At 40.7% G+C, this 20218-nt stretch overlaps 1 protein-coding gene across 5 annotated transcripts in view; it reads right to left on the bottom strand.

Annotated features, from left to right (window-relative positions):
• The window catches only part of DYM (dymeclin), a 212582-nt gene that overhangs the window by 119298 nt on the left and 73066 nt on the right, over positions 1-20218 (bottom strand). For all 5 annotated transcript variants that reach the window (XM_040090375.2, XM_040090372.2, XM_040090376.2 and 2 more), the window contains 3 exons: positions 15890-16072; positions 12253-12431; positions 5857-5982 (listed from right to left, as the gene is read on the bottom strand). In XM_040090375.2, coding sequence (XP_039946309.1) covers positions 5857-5982; positions 12253-12431; positions 15890-16072 — 488 coding nt within the window. The remainder of the gene's footprint in view (positions 1-5856; positions 5983-12252; positions 12432-15889; positions 16073-20218) is intronic.

Below are 20218 nucleotides of genomic sequence, written 5' to 3'. Positions count from 1 at the left end.
TGGCAGGGAGTAGAACCCTGAGATGAACACTGAGGTCTCTTCCAACCCAAACCATTCTGTGAATCTGTACCTCTGGAAGCTCTTTCACAGTACAAGAGTTATTTGAAATAGCATCTTTATTATGGTTCACGTTAATTGGTAAGCTGATAAAGTTTGACATATAAAAATAATTTTTCATTATCTATGAAGAGACAAAATAAAAATTTGCATCCTTGAAATAAATTTAAAAATAATTTCTTAAAAGCATCTCCATTATCACATGCTGGACAGTACCTGGCTCTTTGTCAGCATTTCCCACAAGGAAGCTAAAAAGAAGCCAGTGACTATAACCTCTAGATGGGAAAAATACTGTTTCATGGCAAAGGTGACAAAACATCCCCAAGTACAGGCTGAGGTTGATGGTAAACACATTTGGCTAAAAGATTAAAAAATCAGAACAGGTGGAAGATGGAAAGACTTGAGAGGTATTTAAGGGGAGAATGGTCAAGGCTGAGGAACGAGTAGGAAACATGAAATCACTAAAAGAAAGGCTTCCGCAAATAGCAGGCGATGAGTGGATGCGGAAACCAGTATAATTTCTGGTTATAACAAGTCACTAATACTATTTTAAGACAAAGTGATGATGGTATAAATGAAAACAAGTCATCCAAGGAGATTCAGTAAACAAAAACAACTAGTTGGGATTAACAACATGGATGATTAACAGGAAATGCCTGAAAGACAAAGTAAAATCCACACATATTTTTACAAAAAAAGGCAACTGAAAGTTTCAAAAGCTGTTAGTGTAAGTAATTAATGAATCACACGTACAAACTTCACTGCAAGAAGATAATTGTGCTAGTGGGGAACTTGATCATCCCAAGGCTGCTAAGCACAAACATATGGTAAGATATAGCAAGTTCGTGGGTTACTTCACAAATGCAAAATGCTAAAGTAAGTGTAGACATTCATCCTGGTTGTCTTAATTGTAATTTCTTAATAACAGCTTATTTATAGCTATGTGAATATACCTGTTCACAAGAGAAGATTTTATATAAAGAAATAAATTAACCACTTTAACAAATATCTCAAGCTCAAATATCTCAAGCTCAGCTCTGGCACCTTCTAGAAGAAAAATGTATAGTTATTCGAAGAATAGAGTATATGATCATTAAATAATGGTTACTCTCTGCAATACATAAATATAGCAGGGATAAGTTGTGGTTGCACATTTAATTTCCTGACTTTTAAATGCTTATTGAAAAATTTAACAGACTTTTTGAAAAACAAAATACAGCTATGAAAATGGATAGTATAAAATACTATGTTTTGACATGACACACAATGTAAATTGAAACCAATAGTACGTATTTCCTGATGATTATTGAAAAGAAATAATTTCACTCAATTTGCTCTGAAACGGTACCCAAGAGTTTGGGTTGTTTTTTTTTTTTTTTCCCCTCTTAGACAAAATACACTTATCCTGGCCAAAAAAACCATCAACTTAACTGATTAAATTTGTAATAAGTTACTTTTTGTAGTCTCTGATTTATGAGTGAAATAGCAAAGCAACCTCCTCCCACAAATAAAACAATCCCCACGTTTCCTCCCACCCTCTTTGGTGCCATTTTGTGGGGCACATCCCTGCACTTCACCGACCAAAGTGTAAGTTCATGATTCATTCTATGCTGGAACTGAGAGCATATTCCATCATGTGCTCCCTCCCACAGGGTGTCCCAGTGGGACAAGAGCAATGGGACTGGGACAGGCTAAGTAGCCTCAAGTACCACCCTGAGCCCTCCAACATCTCCAGACACATCTTTCTCATCCATCCAAGGATGTCTGTTGTATATAGAAGCCATCACCTTTCCTGTTTTCCCTCCTTGTACCTTATTCCCATCTCCATGCTCTCCCAGATCCCATTCCTTCTCAGCTCTTCCTTTTACCTGCTTCCACTCCCCTCACCCACACCTTATCATCACAGAACCATGGAATGGCTTGTGTTAGAAGGACTTTAAAGCTCAACCCACCTTTCACTGTCCCAGGCTGCTCCAAGCCCTGTCCAGCCTGGCCACGGACACTTCCAGGGATCCAGGAGCAGCCACAGCTGCTCTGGGGAACCTGTGCCACGGCCTTGCCATCTTCACAGGGAAGAATTTCTTCCCAGTATCCCATCTAACCCTGCCTTCTGTCAGGGTGAAGCCACTCTAATTTGTCCTACCCTGCCCATCCCAGCCTCTCACCAAAAAGAAGTCTGACTTCACCTTCCTCAGCTTTTTGTCAATTTGTTCCTATCCTGCCTCTTTACTCGTTTCTCTTCTCAGCACCCCAAAATCTTACCTACTTCTTGTTTAACTCTTGTCCTTCTCCCCCACCGCACCATCCCTTGTTCCACGTATACAGCCAGTCCCAGCCTGTTTCAAATTTCTCCCAGCTGCTGTGACATCAGGGCTCCCATTCTTACACGATTTTCTTCAACGTGTGGAAGTGGCACTTGGGGACATGGGCCACAGGTGGCCTTGGCGGCACAGGGGGAATGGTTGGACTCGATGGCCTTGCAGGGCTTTTCCAAGCCAAACGGTTCTGCGTGGTTTCAACCCCTGCCAAGCAGCAGCAGAAACATCCCCGGGAGCACAGTCCTGTCCCACGGGAACTGGGAGCTGCACTTGCACAAGCTGCAGCTCGTCCCTGCCTATCTCAGCTGATAACATGATCCCTGGGCAGGGGAGGATGCACACAGCCCAGATGGCTCTGGGAGCAGCAAAATGAGAATATCCAGTTTCCACAGACGTCAGGCCACCTCCGGCTACGTCTCTGCTGCGCAGATGGAAACAGACTGCTCCCTGTGCCCAGAGACTGATAATTTGGTCACATTTAGTCATATTATCAGCAGCAGAGCCCTGGCACAAAGGCCACCTGCCAAATTTCAGATTCTTAATGCAAAACATGAAGCTACCAGGACCCATTAAGTAACACGTTGACAGCTGTAAGCATGTACAAAGACATGAAAATATCTTAAATTGCAAAATCATCTACCTGGAACCAGTGCCCCCATTGACCAATCTCATTGGTTTGCAGTTAACATTATAGAGGGAAAAAAAAAAAAAAAGAAAAAGGTTAGTCCTGGGGTGGTCTTGCAAGAATAATTTTAAAATACATTAAAATGTTTTGATTAATCATTCTTTTGAATATCAGGCTCTTGGATAGTTCCAACTCAGGGAGCACAAACTGCAGATGCAAAGAGCTCGGTTCTACATATAGAAAGCAGTGAGATTCTCAGTTTCCCACAACTTCGCTGAGATATTTTTTAACACACTAAAAATAAACACAGTTAAATCATGATTTACAGTCTATCACCATTTACTACAGCATAAAGTGCTACAGTAGCACAATAAGGTTATTGCTACATAAAATACTGCACGATGTTATTTTGATGTCTGATGTAATTTTATTTAGAATTTCATAAATCAGAGAGACAAAAGATCACCAACACTTGTCCCTCTGGAGAATTCTTACATTTACTTGTTTACTCTGCTATTATGATTATTGTTATTATTAGTGAAAGAAATTGAGTTCTGTGTGGTTACAATGACCCAACTGCATTAAACCAATTTCAGGACCAGGACCTATGATTTTGATCATACTTTCCAGGCAGTTAAGACCACATTCATTTTAAATAAAAAATGCTTCAGCATCCTACAGCAGTCAAAAAGAGTTTCTGTGGTTTCCTGAGCTCCTTACCAGTTGGTATAAATACCAGATTTATAAAACATTGCTCACTAAAATTAATCCTAAAAAATCAATAAATAAATGTGGGTTAAATGCCACATAAATGAACTGCACAGCCATGGTTCTTATAAGAACAGTACACAGGACACAAAGCAGAGGGAAAAACAGGCCGATCTAGAATACGAAGCACATCTCCTTTTCTTCATCTCTTACCCAAGTGATGGAGGAAAAAAAAAATCCTGATGTAACTGCTAAAATTTGGTATGTATTTGCATGCACGAGGCTTATGAAATTGACGCTACATGCTTACACTTTTCAGAAAGGCCTTCACAGATTTTCTGACTCCCATCATTTTGCAGACCTGTAATACCCTCTTAGGCTTTAGGAGATGTGGAGTCAATATTTAAGGAAGTATGATACTAATTTCATACTTAATACTAGAGTTTTTGAACAATAACTTGCTCATTCATACCTCGAATGAATAGAAAACATCTATTTAATTAATTTAAAGACATGGGCGAGGGGAATGGATTTATAAGTACGACTTTGAAACCTTTTCTCAGCCAGGCACTATGGAGCTGGAAAATACAACCACAGAGGAAAGAAGCAGTTGGTGGACGTCTGAAGTAAAATCAAAAAAATTACGAAGAAAATGGAAGAAGCAAAGGCACAACTGAAAAAAAGATCAGTGCAGGGTAAAAAGAACAAGATGGGGTTCGTGTTTTTATTAAGATAGAAGTAGTAAACTAGTACCCACATTGCAAGCAAACACTACAACTCTGTTGGCAGGGTTAGCTGAAAGGCAGGATAACCAGACAAGAAAACTTGATTTATGTCTTCATTCCTGGATCCTCATTAAGGAATTTTAGGGAAATCTTCCACTTTTACTCATCCAGTAAGGAATTTATTGAAAAACCGTGTGTAAAGCCTCTAAAATGAAGTAAGAGTGATAGGGTAAGAGGCTGAGGCAGGAGTGACACCTTGTCTGCTGAATTCCAACTCCCAACAAGCCCGATTTATGAGAGAGGATAAATGACTCAGTGACATGGAACCCAAAAACACACATCACACACGTACAGGTTCAAGGCACACAAAGCTGAAGGCAGGAAAAAGCTTCAAGAAGATATTTCAGTCATCTGCATATTTACTACAGGTGCACCTAAAAGCTGCTTCCAAAAAGGTATTCCCAGGAAACTGCATTTAAATCATCTCTTCCTGATTTCTATGCATAGAGCTATACTAAATAATCTGACATTTCAGAGAAAAAAAACTGAAAGTGTCTACTGCTTGGCACCAAGAAAAAATGCCAGCTCTCTCCAAAATAGGCTGGAAATTCACCTGGAAGAGAGTTCTGTTCAGGAGCCTTGAAACTTGCTTTCAGCATTTTGCATTTCAGTAATTTCACAAAGATAGTAATTCACAAAGATAATAATTTGCCCCAAAGAGAATTTCTGTGTCCCAGTCAAAAAATTAAATTAAATCAGTGCAAATATCTCATGCAGCATCATAGTTTTAGAAGCTGGGAAACTAGGACATAATTGCCCAAGGTATTCTCTTGCACAGATGGTCAAGGTCCATCAGAGCTAGTAAAAATTTGGATCCTGTTATATGGATAGAAATTAAATAGAAATAGAATAGAAATAAAATAGAAATTAATCTAACAGAGAGACAGAAAAATAAGTGCCAAGTAAGGAAGTAACATTTAGTATGGAAAATACAACTCCAGCTAAAGGCTGCATCAAACTAGTTAAGCAAAGTTTTTCAAGAGAAATAAAAAGGGTTTCCTGTTTTTTTTTCCTCTCTTCTAGGCCCTTCACTTCCATGGCAAATATTCAGCACCTTTGAGGCAGCCTGCCCAGCTATTACTAGGCTAATTTGTAACAGGGAAGACCAAACAAGACAGAAAAAGAGGTATTTGCAGCAGTTTCTCTACAGGAGGGAGCGCGTTTGTTCATTTCACTTGGGAAAAGTTTTGAAATCAGTCTTCAGGTTCCTTCTTCTTACAAAAGGAAGATGTATACGCCATCAAATCTGGATGAGCTCATACAGCCTCTGCTGAGGGAACAGATTTGCCACTGTATCTTCTTAAAAGTAAATATTTAGATCATTTTTAGAGCTGAAGGATTATGTACCAAAACAGCAACTCACCACTTCGTGAATGGATCGGTTGAAGCCGTCATCCTCTGTAAGGATCAGCAAAATGATAAGGGCCATGTAAACATGGTGTGAATTCCTTTCTTCAACGTGATACAGAATTTCAAGAATTGGCAGAACCTTTAGGGAAGGAAAAATGTCTGCATTAATTTAGTCTTCAAATATATCAGACACTAAACAGAGGAGGCTCTAAAAGTCTGTGGTATCGCCCTGCCCTTGACAATTCACAGCAATTCCCTCTCTTGAAACAACCACCCCTGAGCAGCGACATACAGTGTCCAAACACCTTTCATCTGCTTCATTTTGTCTACAAGAAAGTCTAAACAAGTGCTTTCTTGTGGTTAGAAAAGGAATTTCAATCCCTAATAAATGAGATTCCCAGCCATACCAGCTACCACGATCTCCAAGTGCTTCAGTCCTCTTCTCTACACTATGGGGAAAAGAGAACTGTTAAATATTTTCACCAGTACAAGCAGGAAAACAGTTGTGTCTACCCATCTGTGCTACCACAAGCCTGCTCTGAAAAAGCCTTTCCTCATCAAACCTAGCCAAGCACATCGAAGCTGAGGTGAACAGAGGCATTTTGAGACACGAAAGTAAATTCCCATTTTGGTGTGTGAAGATAATACCAGAAAAAAAACCAGTTTGGGTTGGGTTAAGACTAGAAGAGGCCTGTTTTTCCAATTTGAGATAATATGCAGCCAAAGAGAACTCAGTGATCATTACGATCAGAGTTCAGCCCAAGGTCTTGCAACATTTCCACCAGGATGAATAGCTTAAGCCAAAGCCTTGCAATAATAACGAAAATGAGATTTCATTGCAACAGCAAACATACCTGACTGCTAGTCTAAAGTTAATCCAGATGCAAACGTTGTCTCCCTACCAAATGAAAATTAGCTTTCTACTGGCTCAGTACAACATGGCTTCCCCGGGCTGCAGAAATAGGCCGAAATCACAAAAAGCCCTGGAAAAAGGAACTGGAGAAAGCCCTCTGTTCCAAGAATCTTCTAGACACCTAAAAACTTGCTGTTTTTCAAAACAGGCCAAATGCAGCTGGATGAATCATGTGAATTCTATTCTGGTTAGCAGCCAGGACACCAGTGCTTCATAGGTCTCTGAAGTTACCAAAATGTTCTCTTACAATCAACCATCCCTGAAACAGTTGAGACATCCTAACCAGTTTCTATCACAATGAAATGAGATTGACCTAAATGCTGCAGGCCACAAAACCTTTTGACACGTGTTTTGGTGAGGGTCAAGACAGGATGACAACAGAAGCAGAGGGAGAATATATTTACAGCAATATTTTTATTAATATTAAATAAATACTAAAATAAAAATATTTTTAAATGGCACGTTGCAAACATTCTTCCCTTGCCATTTCAAAGTATCCTTCAGAAGCCTCTCTCCCCAGTGGAAACTAGAGTATCATCTTTGCATTTTCTGAATATCAGTCTTGAGTAAAGACCAGGTTTTCCCTAAAACTTCTAATTAGCATATAGACAAAAAAAAAAAAAAAAAAAAAAAAAAAAATCCTTTTCTTTGGATGGGGAGAAAGAGAGATAAACATCACTGCCTTAGCCCACCATTCAAATTGTTTCCATCTCCAACACTTGCATGCTGCTTTGCACTGTAAAAACTCTGTCATTTCCACGTTTAAGAGTTATTATAATAAGCTAGATAGAGTTGGAAGCAACGCAAAACCAATGAAAAATTGCATTTAAAAGTGGATTTTGCAGGGAGAACAACAAAAGCCTTGCTGAAGGTAACCATTGGAACAACTTCTTAGTTTTCTAGACAGATCCCAGATGGAAGCACAGAATGGTTTGGGTTGGAAGGGACCTTTAAAGATAACTGTCATTCAGTCTGGTCGTGTTAAACTATACAAACCACTCTGGCAAAACACATTCCTTCAGAACAGCCCAAAATATGTCCTCTGTCTAAGCACATTAATACTAATTGTAACTGAAAAAGTCCATTCATGTCCTCAAGTGCTCCAAGTACAAGTGTGTTGCTACAAACTGCATTTAAAAATACATGATATTGAGACATCGCAGCCATTCCCCTGCAAGCCAGTATGTGAAAGCACTGCTACTAAAGCTCCATACTTGCTACTGAAGAGTGGTCTGGCACTCCAGATCAGAGCAGTCGGTCCTCCTGTACCAAACAAACCTCTGTTGCTTCCAAAACCTCCCCTCCTTTGGCCACGTTTCCCTTTGCACTCCTCTTTCAGGCTTTGCGCCGTCTACACAACTGGACAAAACTCAGGGAGGCAAACGGCAACTTAATTCTCTCTTATGCGCCATTTCCGGATGGAACCAGAATAAATTTGTACACTCTCCATAATCCTTCCTCCTTACAACACTTCTTCCTTTCTACATTGATTGCTGAGGTGCACACTTACCTTTAGGACAAGTATTACTGTTCTCAAAGCAAAAATTAGTTAACAAGTTACCACTTCCGCTATAAAATTACAATATAAGATTCAGTTAAAACTCCAAGGATATGAAAATGTAAAACTGGAAATACTCTTGGAGATGCCTGGGAAGTGTCTGGGGTGGAGGCTGGAGGAGACTGTTCTTCAAAAGAGGAAGACTTTTAGGTAGTTTCCTTGGAGAAGTCTGGGGCTGAAACCTGCGTCTCAGGTCTCTAGAAGAATTCAAAGAACCCTGGGAGATGCCTGGGAGGAGTCTCAAGTGAATTTTGGAAGTGAGATCTGTTATTTAAAGTGCAAAAAAATCTCAGGTAACTTCTCTGAAGGAGTCCAGGGCTGCTGCCTGGGATCTCAGGTGTCTCAAGTAAAGGTGGAAACTGCAGAAGATGCCTGGGAGGAGTTTGAGGAGGATTCTGGAAGAGACAGATTCTTCCAAAAGAGAAGAATCCTCTCAGTTAACATTTTAGTTATATTAAAATTTGTCCAGACTTTCAACCAAAATACATTTCTACACCTCTATGCTACATACATATATTAAAACTTTTATACCTATCTTCTTACCCAACAGTTTTATCCTACCCCGTAGTAAAAGACACCCACCACTTCTTTTGTACTGTTGACCCTTTCCTCACAGTCACCACACTACCTCTACTGCACCACTACTAACACTCCTCCCTCAGGAGCAGCTTCTAACTGGCAAGAAACTGCCACCATTAAAAAGTTACTTTTAACCCCCACAACGAGTGGCAGGTAAAAACAGACAGTGAAAATTGCAGGTGCTATATCCAGTCCAGGGTTGGTTTCCCTGGTAAAGTTTAAAAATATATTGTCTTTAGTAATCAACAAAATACAAGCAGCGACCTGCTTAAGATGAATTTATACTAGAGGAAAAAATACTGCTGCACCATCAGCTGATATAAATACATCATCATGTATGTTATTTCATTCCAATCATGTTGAGCAGAAACAAAATCAGCAGCCAAAGCAAACACATTGAATAGCTCATTTCTTACATGCAGAAATCTCACTGGTATATTTGCTTGCAATACTGGTCCTAATTGCTCTTTCAAACAGAAGAAGGCTCAACAGTCTCCCATCCACAGACCAGAACACTATGTTTATCAAAAAAATGTGGCAACTGCCCTCTATTTCACCAGTTCCACCACTTCCTAGAGGATCCCTGCAAGCACTTTGAAAAGGACAGCCAAATACTTGATGTAAACTTCTCTAACAGAAGATTCTCTAGTATCAGATATTTTAATGCAGTTATTTTTAAAAATGAAGTTATGAAGGACACACAAATATCCTATTCATTTTTCCAAGCAGGATTATAATAAGAGCAAAAATGGTTCTTTATTAAATAATGAAACACAAAGCCCAACAGAAGGTAAAGGTATTCAGCTATAGCTGGCAGAGGGAGATTCATACAAATGAGGAAGTGAGCTGAGACAGTATCTGCTATACCAGCTAAGAAAAACAAACTGTTTTAATTTACAAGTTAAACTGAAGTTGAAAAAGAGCAGAGACACATTTCAAAAATCCTTTTGAAATGTTACAGAGCACCTTCTGGTGATGCTTCCTGGGCACAGAAAGGGAGACAAATTAAAACAGGGGAAAACACGACATATGGGATGCACTGAGTGCAGTGAAACAGGAACAACCTGCAAAACCCTCTCAATTTTAGGATGGGCTCTGAGCTGCCTGTGGACGTGATCTCTCACACAGCACCTATATACCTTATATCTCACTCATCTGACTGCCTCTGTACAAAGAGGCCACTGATTTACACCACATGCCTCCAAAAAGCCGCCCACCCTCTTTCAAAGATCATTTTGACTCTGAATTAATGACCTTACTGTTTTTCTCCTGCATCTCTGGATGGTGGGAATCAGCCTCCAGGCTTTATTCCTTACCACCCCTCTCTGCAAGTGGAGATTCGTGTTTTTTTCAAGGATTCCCCTTTATGAAGGCACATACAAACGCTTATGCCCACCAAGCTCTTCTCTGACCAGCTAGAGTTGGCTTCTGAGGCCTCTCACAGTGTTATTGTTAATTTTAAAGCAAAAAAAACCTCCCATGTTTCTCAACACTGAACCACTTTTCAATAGCCTGTAATTATTTTACGAAGTCTGGAAGTACAACACCAGAATAGCACACAGTGTATCAGCACCACTCTTGCCATACAGGGAAGGATGGCCAGCTCCAGTACTCGTGTACCTTGATTTCATTTTCAAGTCTAAGACAACCTTTTTCACCACAGGACTGTAATTAGGAGGTCACGATTTCTTTGTCCAGTAGCCCTCCCAGCCCTCCCAATCCTTTTTAGGTCTAGTTCAGCCTGCCTTAGTGAGCTCTTAAAACTGCTCTTCTCAGTTAGTTGCTGCTTATCCTTATCTACTGGCCCCATAAAAACAAGAGGATTGGACAAAGATGTCAGTAACTTGTCAGTAGAGATCACAAAGAAGCAGCATGAAGAGCAAAGTAAGACCATTTTCAAATGTTGGTATTGAAAAAGAAATCAAAACACCCACAAAAACATACTGTTGTCTTTTCAATGGTGCTTTTCTGAATTTTCTCAGCTTTTCCCATAAAGTGTTTAAAGCTGCTGATAATTTCTGGGATTTTCTGACTTTTTTTTAGGTGATAATATATGAAAATATCCTACGCTGCTGAGATTCTGAGTACCTCCATCTTGACTTGTTTTGACAGATGCACCACACTGTTTTTCTGGAAGCTTTACAGTGTATCAGACACCATAATTATAAAACAATGCAGACACCTAATATTTACTTGTATAGAGCAACCCGGGATAGTGGAAGGCATCCCTGCACATGCAGGGGTTGGAACAAGATGGGCTTTAAGGTCCCTTCCAACCCAAATCATTCTGGGATTCTATTCCGTGACTCTAAAGATACCAGAAATTGTTATGGTTAGCAGCTGTTAACTTGTCATATCACACACTAGCAGCCCCAAAAATTATACATGACCATTTGTTCACAGAATTCATGCAAAATAACTCAGCCCTTGCCTACATAATCTGCAGTGGACACAGGAGTTCAGTCTTGAATCAATTCAGTATCAACCATCTCACCCCAGTCTGCCAACAGTGGTGTCTATCAACTCCGATTTTAGCAATACATCTGCTAGAACTTGGACTGAAACCAAACTCACTCCATAGCTGCCATCAAACAGGCAAGGGATCTAATTACCTGGCAAGATTTCAAATATTAAAATGGAAAGGGTCCTCTATTCTGTTACCAATTCCCCTAGACAGCCATTATCTTATTAAAGGAATGCTTTTTAATAAGTAAGATTTGTTGAAGTGGTTTGTGACATTACTAAAGTGGGGAGCATAAGCTAATTTATAACCTACAAAAACCATACCAGGTGTCTGTTATATTGGCCATTAACCACAATCCTATTTAGGCGGCTAAAAAGGCACTACAGTTGTATTTCTATAAAATCTGCGAGCTGCTCCTTGAGGAGTTTCAGTCTTAGGTCAACCCTGTAAGACATTTGGCATGTTAGTCCAGTTACAGCTCATTTTGTTAACTATTACTCCTGAAAGCACAGAGCAAGCTTGTGCAACTTTTTGGCCTGAATATCCGAAAGAGATAAATAAAATAATGAATAGAATGGTATCTGCTACCAGTTTCTCTACACCATCATCAGAAGTGGGCAGGTTTGAACCTGGCTCATGATAGCTGCAGAGAGAAAGAGGGAATCCAAGACCGTCTCGTAGCTTTACCAGTACCACCCCTGACTGCAGTGTCATGTTTAGCAGCACACTCCTGAGATGACGTAACAAAAACACGTAAGTGAGCTAGAACTGGTGAATGAGTGATCCAGAACCTACTGCTCCCACTACAGAACAGAGGCCTCTGGCAGCTGGTGACACCCAAGCTTGCAGGGCCAATCCCTTGGGATGAAAACAAAGGAGGCAGAGCGAGACTCACCAGATTTTCTATGTCTGTCCGTGCCAACACGTAGGTCCGGACGTTGCTGTTCTGATGCAGAAGCATGTACAAGAGAAGAGTGGCTTGATCAGATTTCTGCTGTTCACATAAAGCTGTGTATAAACTGTTAAAGTTGATCTGGAAAGCGTGTGGATTTGATGATGAAAAAGCAGTGTTATCTGCAATAAGGAAATAAAATAAAATCTTTAACAAATATATTTATCACTCAGTTATTTGTTAATTATATAAAATCTCTGGGGAAAATATTTAATACACCACAGAAAGGAGGAACCAAAAAATCACCTGTGACTCTTATCACCAACGGTCATAAACCATAATAGAGTCTCATAAAGCTTTAGTTGTGCCAAGAAGCTGAGGTTGTCCTCCCATACAAACTTGAGTAAGATCCCCGTACCTGCACAAAACATTCACCTTTTTTTTGCAAAACAATTTTGTCCCTCCATATGGCTTCCACTGCTAAGAAGGAATGTGATCCCAGGAGCTGCTGGAAGGCGGGCAGCCACAAGGTCTTCTCTGGAGCCAATATAGCAATGATTAACTTCCAAACCCTGCACATCAAACTTACAGGTTTAGCTCTCTGGCATTAAGGAAGCGTATCTCCCATCCATCCCTTTCCTGGCATGAAGGGTGAATGTGCATAGGTCAAGATTACTGATCATGATATCTTAGTGAAACGTAGGTGTCAAGCCTTTAGAGGTGTGTGGTGGGGAATTTGGTGGGTTAAGTGATGCAAAACATCACATCACATTGTCTGTCCCTTGAAGCAACAGCAGTTTGTTTATAATCACAATGTACTCTGTGCCAGGGCTGGAAGAGAAAATAAAACTGATTTCTGTTCACAGAACCTTTGCTAGCTTCAATAAAAATGTCCCCCTGCACAGATCTCTAAGGTCTAGAAATTCCCTGTGGAAACAGAAAAGGCCAGAACATCCAGGGACCTTTTGAAGAAGATGGTGAGTGAAAGAATTTTTACATGGGCAAATAGCCGTAGGACAAGGGGGAAGGGATTTGAACAGAAAGAGAAGACCTAGATGAGAGATCAGGAAGAAATTCCCTGTGAGGGTGATGAGACCTTGGCTCAAGTTGCCCAGAGAAGCCGTGACTGCCCCATCCCTGCCAGTGTCCCAGGCCAGGCTGGACAGGGCTTGGAGCAACATGGGATAGTAGAAAGTGTCCATGCCCATGGCAGGAGAGTTAAACTGGGTGATCTTGAAGGTCCCTTCCAACCCAAACCACACCGTGGTTCTATGATTTTAAGCCCATATTCTTATAGAAGTTTCCTAAGTAGCTTTCAGCACAGAAGAGCGTGGCAGTCATCACGTATTTTGAACAACATTTCCACCCACTATGGATGGAAAAAGTGCTTGGAATTGCTGCAGGAGCCCGGCAGGAGCTCTGGCTGCCATTGGTTTTGTGGGGCCCAGCAGACAGCGTGCCGGGGAGCCACCACTCCTCCTGGCCAGGGCAAGGGGGGACAGCTCCAGCCATTGAGCTGGAGGCAGCAGGAGGCCCTGGAGCAAACAGGACTCCTGCCTGCAGGAGTTGGGAACAACGTGGAGATGCAGCCCCATGGCAATGGGCACAGGAGAGCCTCCAACCTGGCCTTCCTCAACTACTGACCATGACTACAGACCAGCTGGTTTAAAACCTTCCTGCTTTGGGCAGGAAATTACCCTTCAGGAGGGAAAACCTGGATGCAGACAGCAAAATCAGAACAATTCAGTCCTTGGTGCCACAGGTTGTTAGCTGAGAAGCTCCCGCTGGCTTTGCAGCTTCACTTCTGTGAATGTTTAGGCTGTGCCACTGGGATTTTTAATATTTCACTATCAGTTTTATTAAAGTATACTAAAAAGCCTGGTAAAATAAAAACCTAAACAGAATTCAAGAAACTTACAAGCAACAACAGCATATCCTGTATTATCCTGCAGAACATTAAACTGATCAACAGAAAAATTAAACTATTCTGGACCACGTACAAAAAAAAAAACCCTATCCTGAATTCTTCTAGTTTTGTCCCAATTAAATTATAGAAATTATTTTAACAAAAATGCCAATTTTCCTTTTATAGAATATATTATGACAGCAACCAGCCTCTTTTTTTCACACCACTTTCCTCTTATAAGCGCCTTAGAATGGTCACAGAAATCAAATTTTAGCTCAATTATGAGTATTGCTAGTGGGAAGAAGTTTCTGGGAAATAATAAGTCATTCTATCAACATATGCACATAGAGAAAATACAGCTTTCATGCTACATTTGACACAAAATAATTTCTTTAAAAATTTTATAATGATATATGTATAATGTGCTTTACTGAAATACATCACTGGCAACTGACAGCATGGAACAAAGACAACCAAAATGCAACATTAAAGGGAGCTGGCCGTTTAAAGACAGGACAAAACAAAAACTTTATCAACAATTTGATCTCAACCACCTGTAAATGGTATCCAATAAATCAAAGAAGCATGTAAGGACTCAGAATTCTTCTTATGAGAACAATCCTCCACCTTCACAACCCAATAAATTTTCCTAGCTAATGGTGAATTAATTTAGAGCTCAAGTTGATTAAAACTTAATGGATAAAGGAATACAAAAACTCCCCAGAATAAAGTGCATAACTCAGGATATTACTGTGGCTTCACAGGTTGTCACACATCTCCTGAGTTCTGTGCATGGTGCCAACCTGCAGGAAGCCAATGAAAGGTAAAACCACATGGCTCAGACTCAAGAGATTTAAGTGTGGATAAAGTACACACGGAAAATGGTCGAGTTCCCATGCTGCAGGGATTTAAAAGCCATGTGGATTTGGCACTTGGGGACATGGGGTAGTGGTGGCATTGGCAGTGCTGGGGAATGGTTGGGCTTGGAGGCTTTTCCAAGCTAAATGATCCTGTGATTCTGTGAAAGGCACAGGCTGAGCTATCTAGACAGCACAAGCCGTGTTAGGGCATTCCCGTATCCCAAACAAGACCGTCTGTGAGTCAGTGCCACGCGGCACCTGCAGTTACCTGACACACAGATTAGAACCTGCCTTCTCAAAACCCAGACAAGCACCAACACAACCCTGAAACCTCCCGTATGTACAAAACCCATGGAACTGTTTATGGTAAACATTTTTTTCTTACATTTGAAATGCAAGAATACAGTCAGTCAACCCAGGTAGCAATTTAATTATTTATCTTCTCTCCAAGGACCATGACTTCAGGGCAAAAAGTGCTACAAATTTTTAGGGGAGTCCTGCAGACTCTTGGATAACAAATCTACCTATAGTTTTATGTCTATTTTATGAAATTATAGAGTCACAGAATTATCAAGGTCAGTAAAAACCTTCAAGAATTTCTAGACCAGGAAGCAAACTGGACCAGGATTATGAAGCTTTCTAGTATATCTTAAGTCAGAAGGATAAAGTATCCTCCCTCTGTCCCCACCATTAAGTTCCAGCCACTGAGGAACTCCACCTCAAAATTCCCAGATAAAAAAGCGCTATTACTGCTCTTCCATGGGCATGCTGGAAGGACAACAAACCTTGGAAAGTAAAACCTCTAAGCACTCACAGCATCTTAAAACTCCATTTCATCAGTTCTGGCTCTCTAGTAGTAAGGACAGACACAAACCTTGCGTGTTCTTGAAGGACATGATGGCTTGCCTGTAGGGGTTCGGGGTGTCTGGAGCGTCAGTCAGGTTGGCCAGGACCAGGAGCAGCAGCAGGCTCTGGCTGGCCAGAGGGGAGCACTGCTCCAGCTGCGCCGACGCTTTGCTGCCCACCCCACCCAGCGTGAACACTGTCCACAGGCCAGCTGCAGAGAAAAAAAAAAAAACAAAAACAAAACAACAAATAACAGGTTTGATCATATTTTAATACACAAGACTATTTTAGAAGGTAGGTTTAGATTAGATATTGGAACAAAATCCTTCCCTGTGAGGGTGTTGAGGCCCTGGCACAGAGTGCCCAGAGCAGCTGTGGCTGTCCCTGGATCCCTGGCAGGCTGGACAGGGCTTGGAGCAGCCTGGGACAGCAGAAGGTGTTCCTGCCCGCAGCAGGGGGTTGGAACTGGATGGGCTTTAAGGTCCTTCCAGCCAAACCATTCTCTGATTCCACAATTGTACATCGTGCATGTACAGCTTCAGTAGTAAGGCAAAACTTATAAAGCCAATGTAATGTCCCAAAAGGCTGCTTGAAAAACTCTCATTATCACACTGCTTCTTTGATGACTGGGCCTCAAATGCTGTCATTTTCACACTTACAGCACTAAAAAGAATTAACTCCAGTACCAAACTACTGCATCTGAAATTCCTGTTCCTAATTACAGCAGTGTTGGTGAAACCAGCTACGTGCCCAAATACTCATCAGAGGAGAAGGAGAAGCAGAGGTAGATTAAAGGATTCCCCTCATCCCTCTCCAGCACGTCCATTAGTGCTTATACCCTTCCCACTGCCCATGGGACTGTGTTACAGCACCGAAAATAACTAAGAAACACCAAAACTGAAACAGAGATGCTGCAGACTCAGCATTATTGGAGTACAAAGTCAGAGTAAAGGACAAAACCTCTGTGTTTATCACATCTGGGCTCTTGATACATTCATTCCAAGGGGTTAAGAAGCAGCCCCTCCCAATCACACAGTATTAGATTTGTCCCCAAATGCCTGCCTAGCAGTTTGGTTTTTTGAGTGTATCTTGAAATTTTATGACAGAGACTACGCATTTTCATCACATTATTCATTTAACAGGCCAAAGCTTTGGGTTATACCGGAAAAAAATATAGTAAGTTCTACTTTAAAAAAGGTAAATATTTATTTCCTCTTTTAATTAATGCCTAAATCAAAAATTAATTACAACATACCTTCTTAAAGAAAACAGAAAAATTAAGAAAGTTTAGTTTCCAATCTTCTAGTCTGCAAGATTCAAGGTGTAAACAATAAAAACCTCTAAGCCATTTGAATGCAAAACATTAAAGCATAACTAATTGAAAGAATTTCAAGTACTCTCAGCCCTACAAAATTTCAAGCCATCCAATGAGTATTTTTCTTCAAATGCAATTATAGAGTCAGGTTATGTAACAAACCAATGCTCCCTCATTAGGACAATTGCAGGGCAATTACTGCCATGTCATGGGCAAGGGGACTAATGCCACTCAGTGTTAAGCAGCTTGAGAGATTTCTTATAATAAAAAGTACTACAACTGCAGCCTTCTTAGCAAAAATTTCATGTTACATTAATAACCCTTTATCACCATGTTTTTCATCCACTGTTCCTATCAGAATGAATGATGTTGACCATGAGTTTTTAAGCTCACATCAGTTAACCAGAAGCAACATGCAAAGAAAGTATTTTAATAACCCTGAAACAACTGTACACTTATCATCACATGTTAAATAAACTAAAATTCATAAAATTTCCATTCTTAAACTTTAATGTAGTTCTTGCTTTTTAATCTCCTACCACCCCATCCTTCTCTGGCTACCATCTGGCACTACTACACCTTTCCTCAGTACTTAGGAATAAGAGGGATATGGCCAAAACACCAGTGATTAATTTGAATCTTCCACCAGGCAGGACAAGGTCACTACATCTGAGAGAAATCTGCACATTACTATGTGACCCAAGTAACCTCCTGAAGTTCTCCAGTGTGTTGGGAAGTCCTCCAGAAAACCCATGTAACAGCCTCATAACATTCCTTTCAGTTGCAAAGACAGCGTCACATCAGGTGGAAAGTATTGGATGATGCTTCCAACATGCCAAAGTTAAAAACATTTTAAAGGAAAATATTATTTGTGATCATAAACATCAGATTAAAATGCTTAATAGGTAAAGAGCCTGGGAGCACAGGGGGACAGGAAGTTTCTGGTTGTATGTAGTAGTATGTTCACAATATCTGAAATACTGCTTTGTTAAACCTGATTTGGTATTTATGCATCTTTCACGATTACAAGACCATATTTAACTTCCTTAACACACAAAACAAAGTAACTTATGCCGCACTCTTTTAGAAGTTTTCCTTACTATATTCTTTTCAGATCTGAAGTTAACAGAAAACACAAAAGAATAGACATTGTTACAGTGTGGACAGAATAGTATTTCAGATTCTGCTTCTTCAGAACTTCACAGGGAAAAACAAACAAACAGAAAACCCAACAACAGAATAAAAGGAAGAAAATTCCATGTTTAAAAGGGATGAAGGCCAGGTTGGATAGGGCTTGGAGCAACCTGGGAGAATGGAAGCTGTCCCCAGTCATGGCAGGGGTCAGAACAAGCTGAGCTTTGAAATCCCTTCCAACCCAAATCATTCTAGGATTCCATGAAAATTCCTGTTTAATCCAACAGGATAGCCACAGATGGCTGCAACAGTACTAGTTCTGCCTGGCATCATTACAGGCATGATGAGAAATTTGCCTAAATCCTTCAACATATAGACTGGATTTCTTTCACATTGAGAGTTTTGGGGGTTTTTTTATTTTACTTCCATCCTTTTGTCATACTTTAATATACTACAAGAGAAATACAAATTCCAGATGTTTTTGTAAAGCTTTCTATATCTCTGGGAGGTGGCAAAGGTAAGCAGGGCTCTCAAAATTAAACCACTAAACTGCAAAAAGGATGGAAGGGTAGATTACCTGAAACAGCATCATGAGGCAAACTGCTTCTGAAGATTTGGAAAATCTTGAAAAGGCTCTACAGTACCAAATGCTACCTTTCTGGTCCCAATTATAAGCCTGATGAAGCCAATAATCCACAACCGTAAAACGAGTCTCTTCAATGTTGTTGTGGTTTAACACCACACAGCCTATTATTCCCTCCTCTCTGGTGAGATGGGGAAAAGAACTGAGAGAAAACGCAAAACTTGTGGGCTGAGATGAAGGCAACTCAACAGGAGAGAGAACAAATGAAAAATTATGATGATGATAACGATGATAAAAGAATACCCAGAAGAAGCGATGCACAGTGCAGTTGCTCACCACCTGCTGCAGACCCTGAGGCAGCATCACCCACCCCTGGGCAACACCCCCCAGTTTTATTGCTCAGCATGACGGGATATGGGATATTCCTTCAAACAGTCGGATCAGCTGTCCTGGCTGCATTCCCTCCCAGCTCCTTGTGCCTTAAGAAACCTTGAAGCCTGTCTGATTCTAATCCCTGCCATGGCCAGGGACACTTTCCACTATTCCAGGTTGCTCCAAGCCCCATCCAACTTGGTCTGGAACATTTCCAGGGATGGGGCAGCCACAGCTTGTCTGGGAAACCTGGGCCAGTGCCACACCACCCTCACAGCCAGGGATTTCTTCCAAAATTATGAGAAGGTGAGAAGGCCTTGATTCAGTGTAAGCATGACAGTAACAACTAAAACATCAGGGGGCTATCAACATTACCCAGCACAGCAACTCTATCCAAGCTGAAAACAAGACAAACATTTAGGTATTTGGATCACTTATTTAATTTATACAGTGTACTGTTTTCTGCGGAATACTTTCAGCTGCATTTCTCTAGTACTTGTCCATCATTTCTAACTGTGACCAGCTCTGGGCTCCCCAGTAAAAGAGGGACATGGGTCAGATGTCCCACTGTGGACCCTTCCAGCCTGACCAGCTCTGGGATTCACTGATATAACTTTATTTCTTGACTCAGTCTCACATGGAACCACATTGCTAGAATCTTTGTCAATTGGAGAACTATAAAATTCTGCCAATTATTTCTGGGAGATATTCAAATACTTTAATAAGGAACTGACTGTTTTTACCTTTAAAACCAAATAAGATTCATTTTTGTCTTTCTCTTCCACCAAACTAGCCACGACAGATTTTCTTTTTCCCTGTTCATACAACTCTATGTAAAAAGAACAAGAAAAGCAGGTCATGAGAGCAAAGTATGTTATTTTGCAACAGAGAAGCTGAGATTTTTCTGCAAGATGGCTGGAAACACAGTTTACAGCCATGAAAACAAGCCCAGG

This window comes from Hirundo rustica, chromosome Z (genome assembly GCF_015227805.2).
Source record: "Hirundo rustica isolate bHirRus1 chromosome Z, bHirRus1.pri.v3, whole genome shotgun sequence".
NCBI lineage: Eukaryota > Metazoa > Chordata > Aves > Passeriformes > Hirundinidae > Hirundo > Hirundo rustica.
The sequence above is the reverse complement of the archived record's forward strand: the minus strand, read 5'-3'. Positions and strand labels throughout refer to the sequence as shown.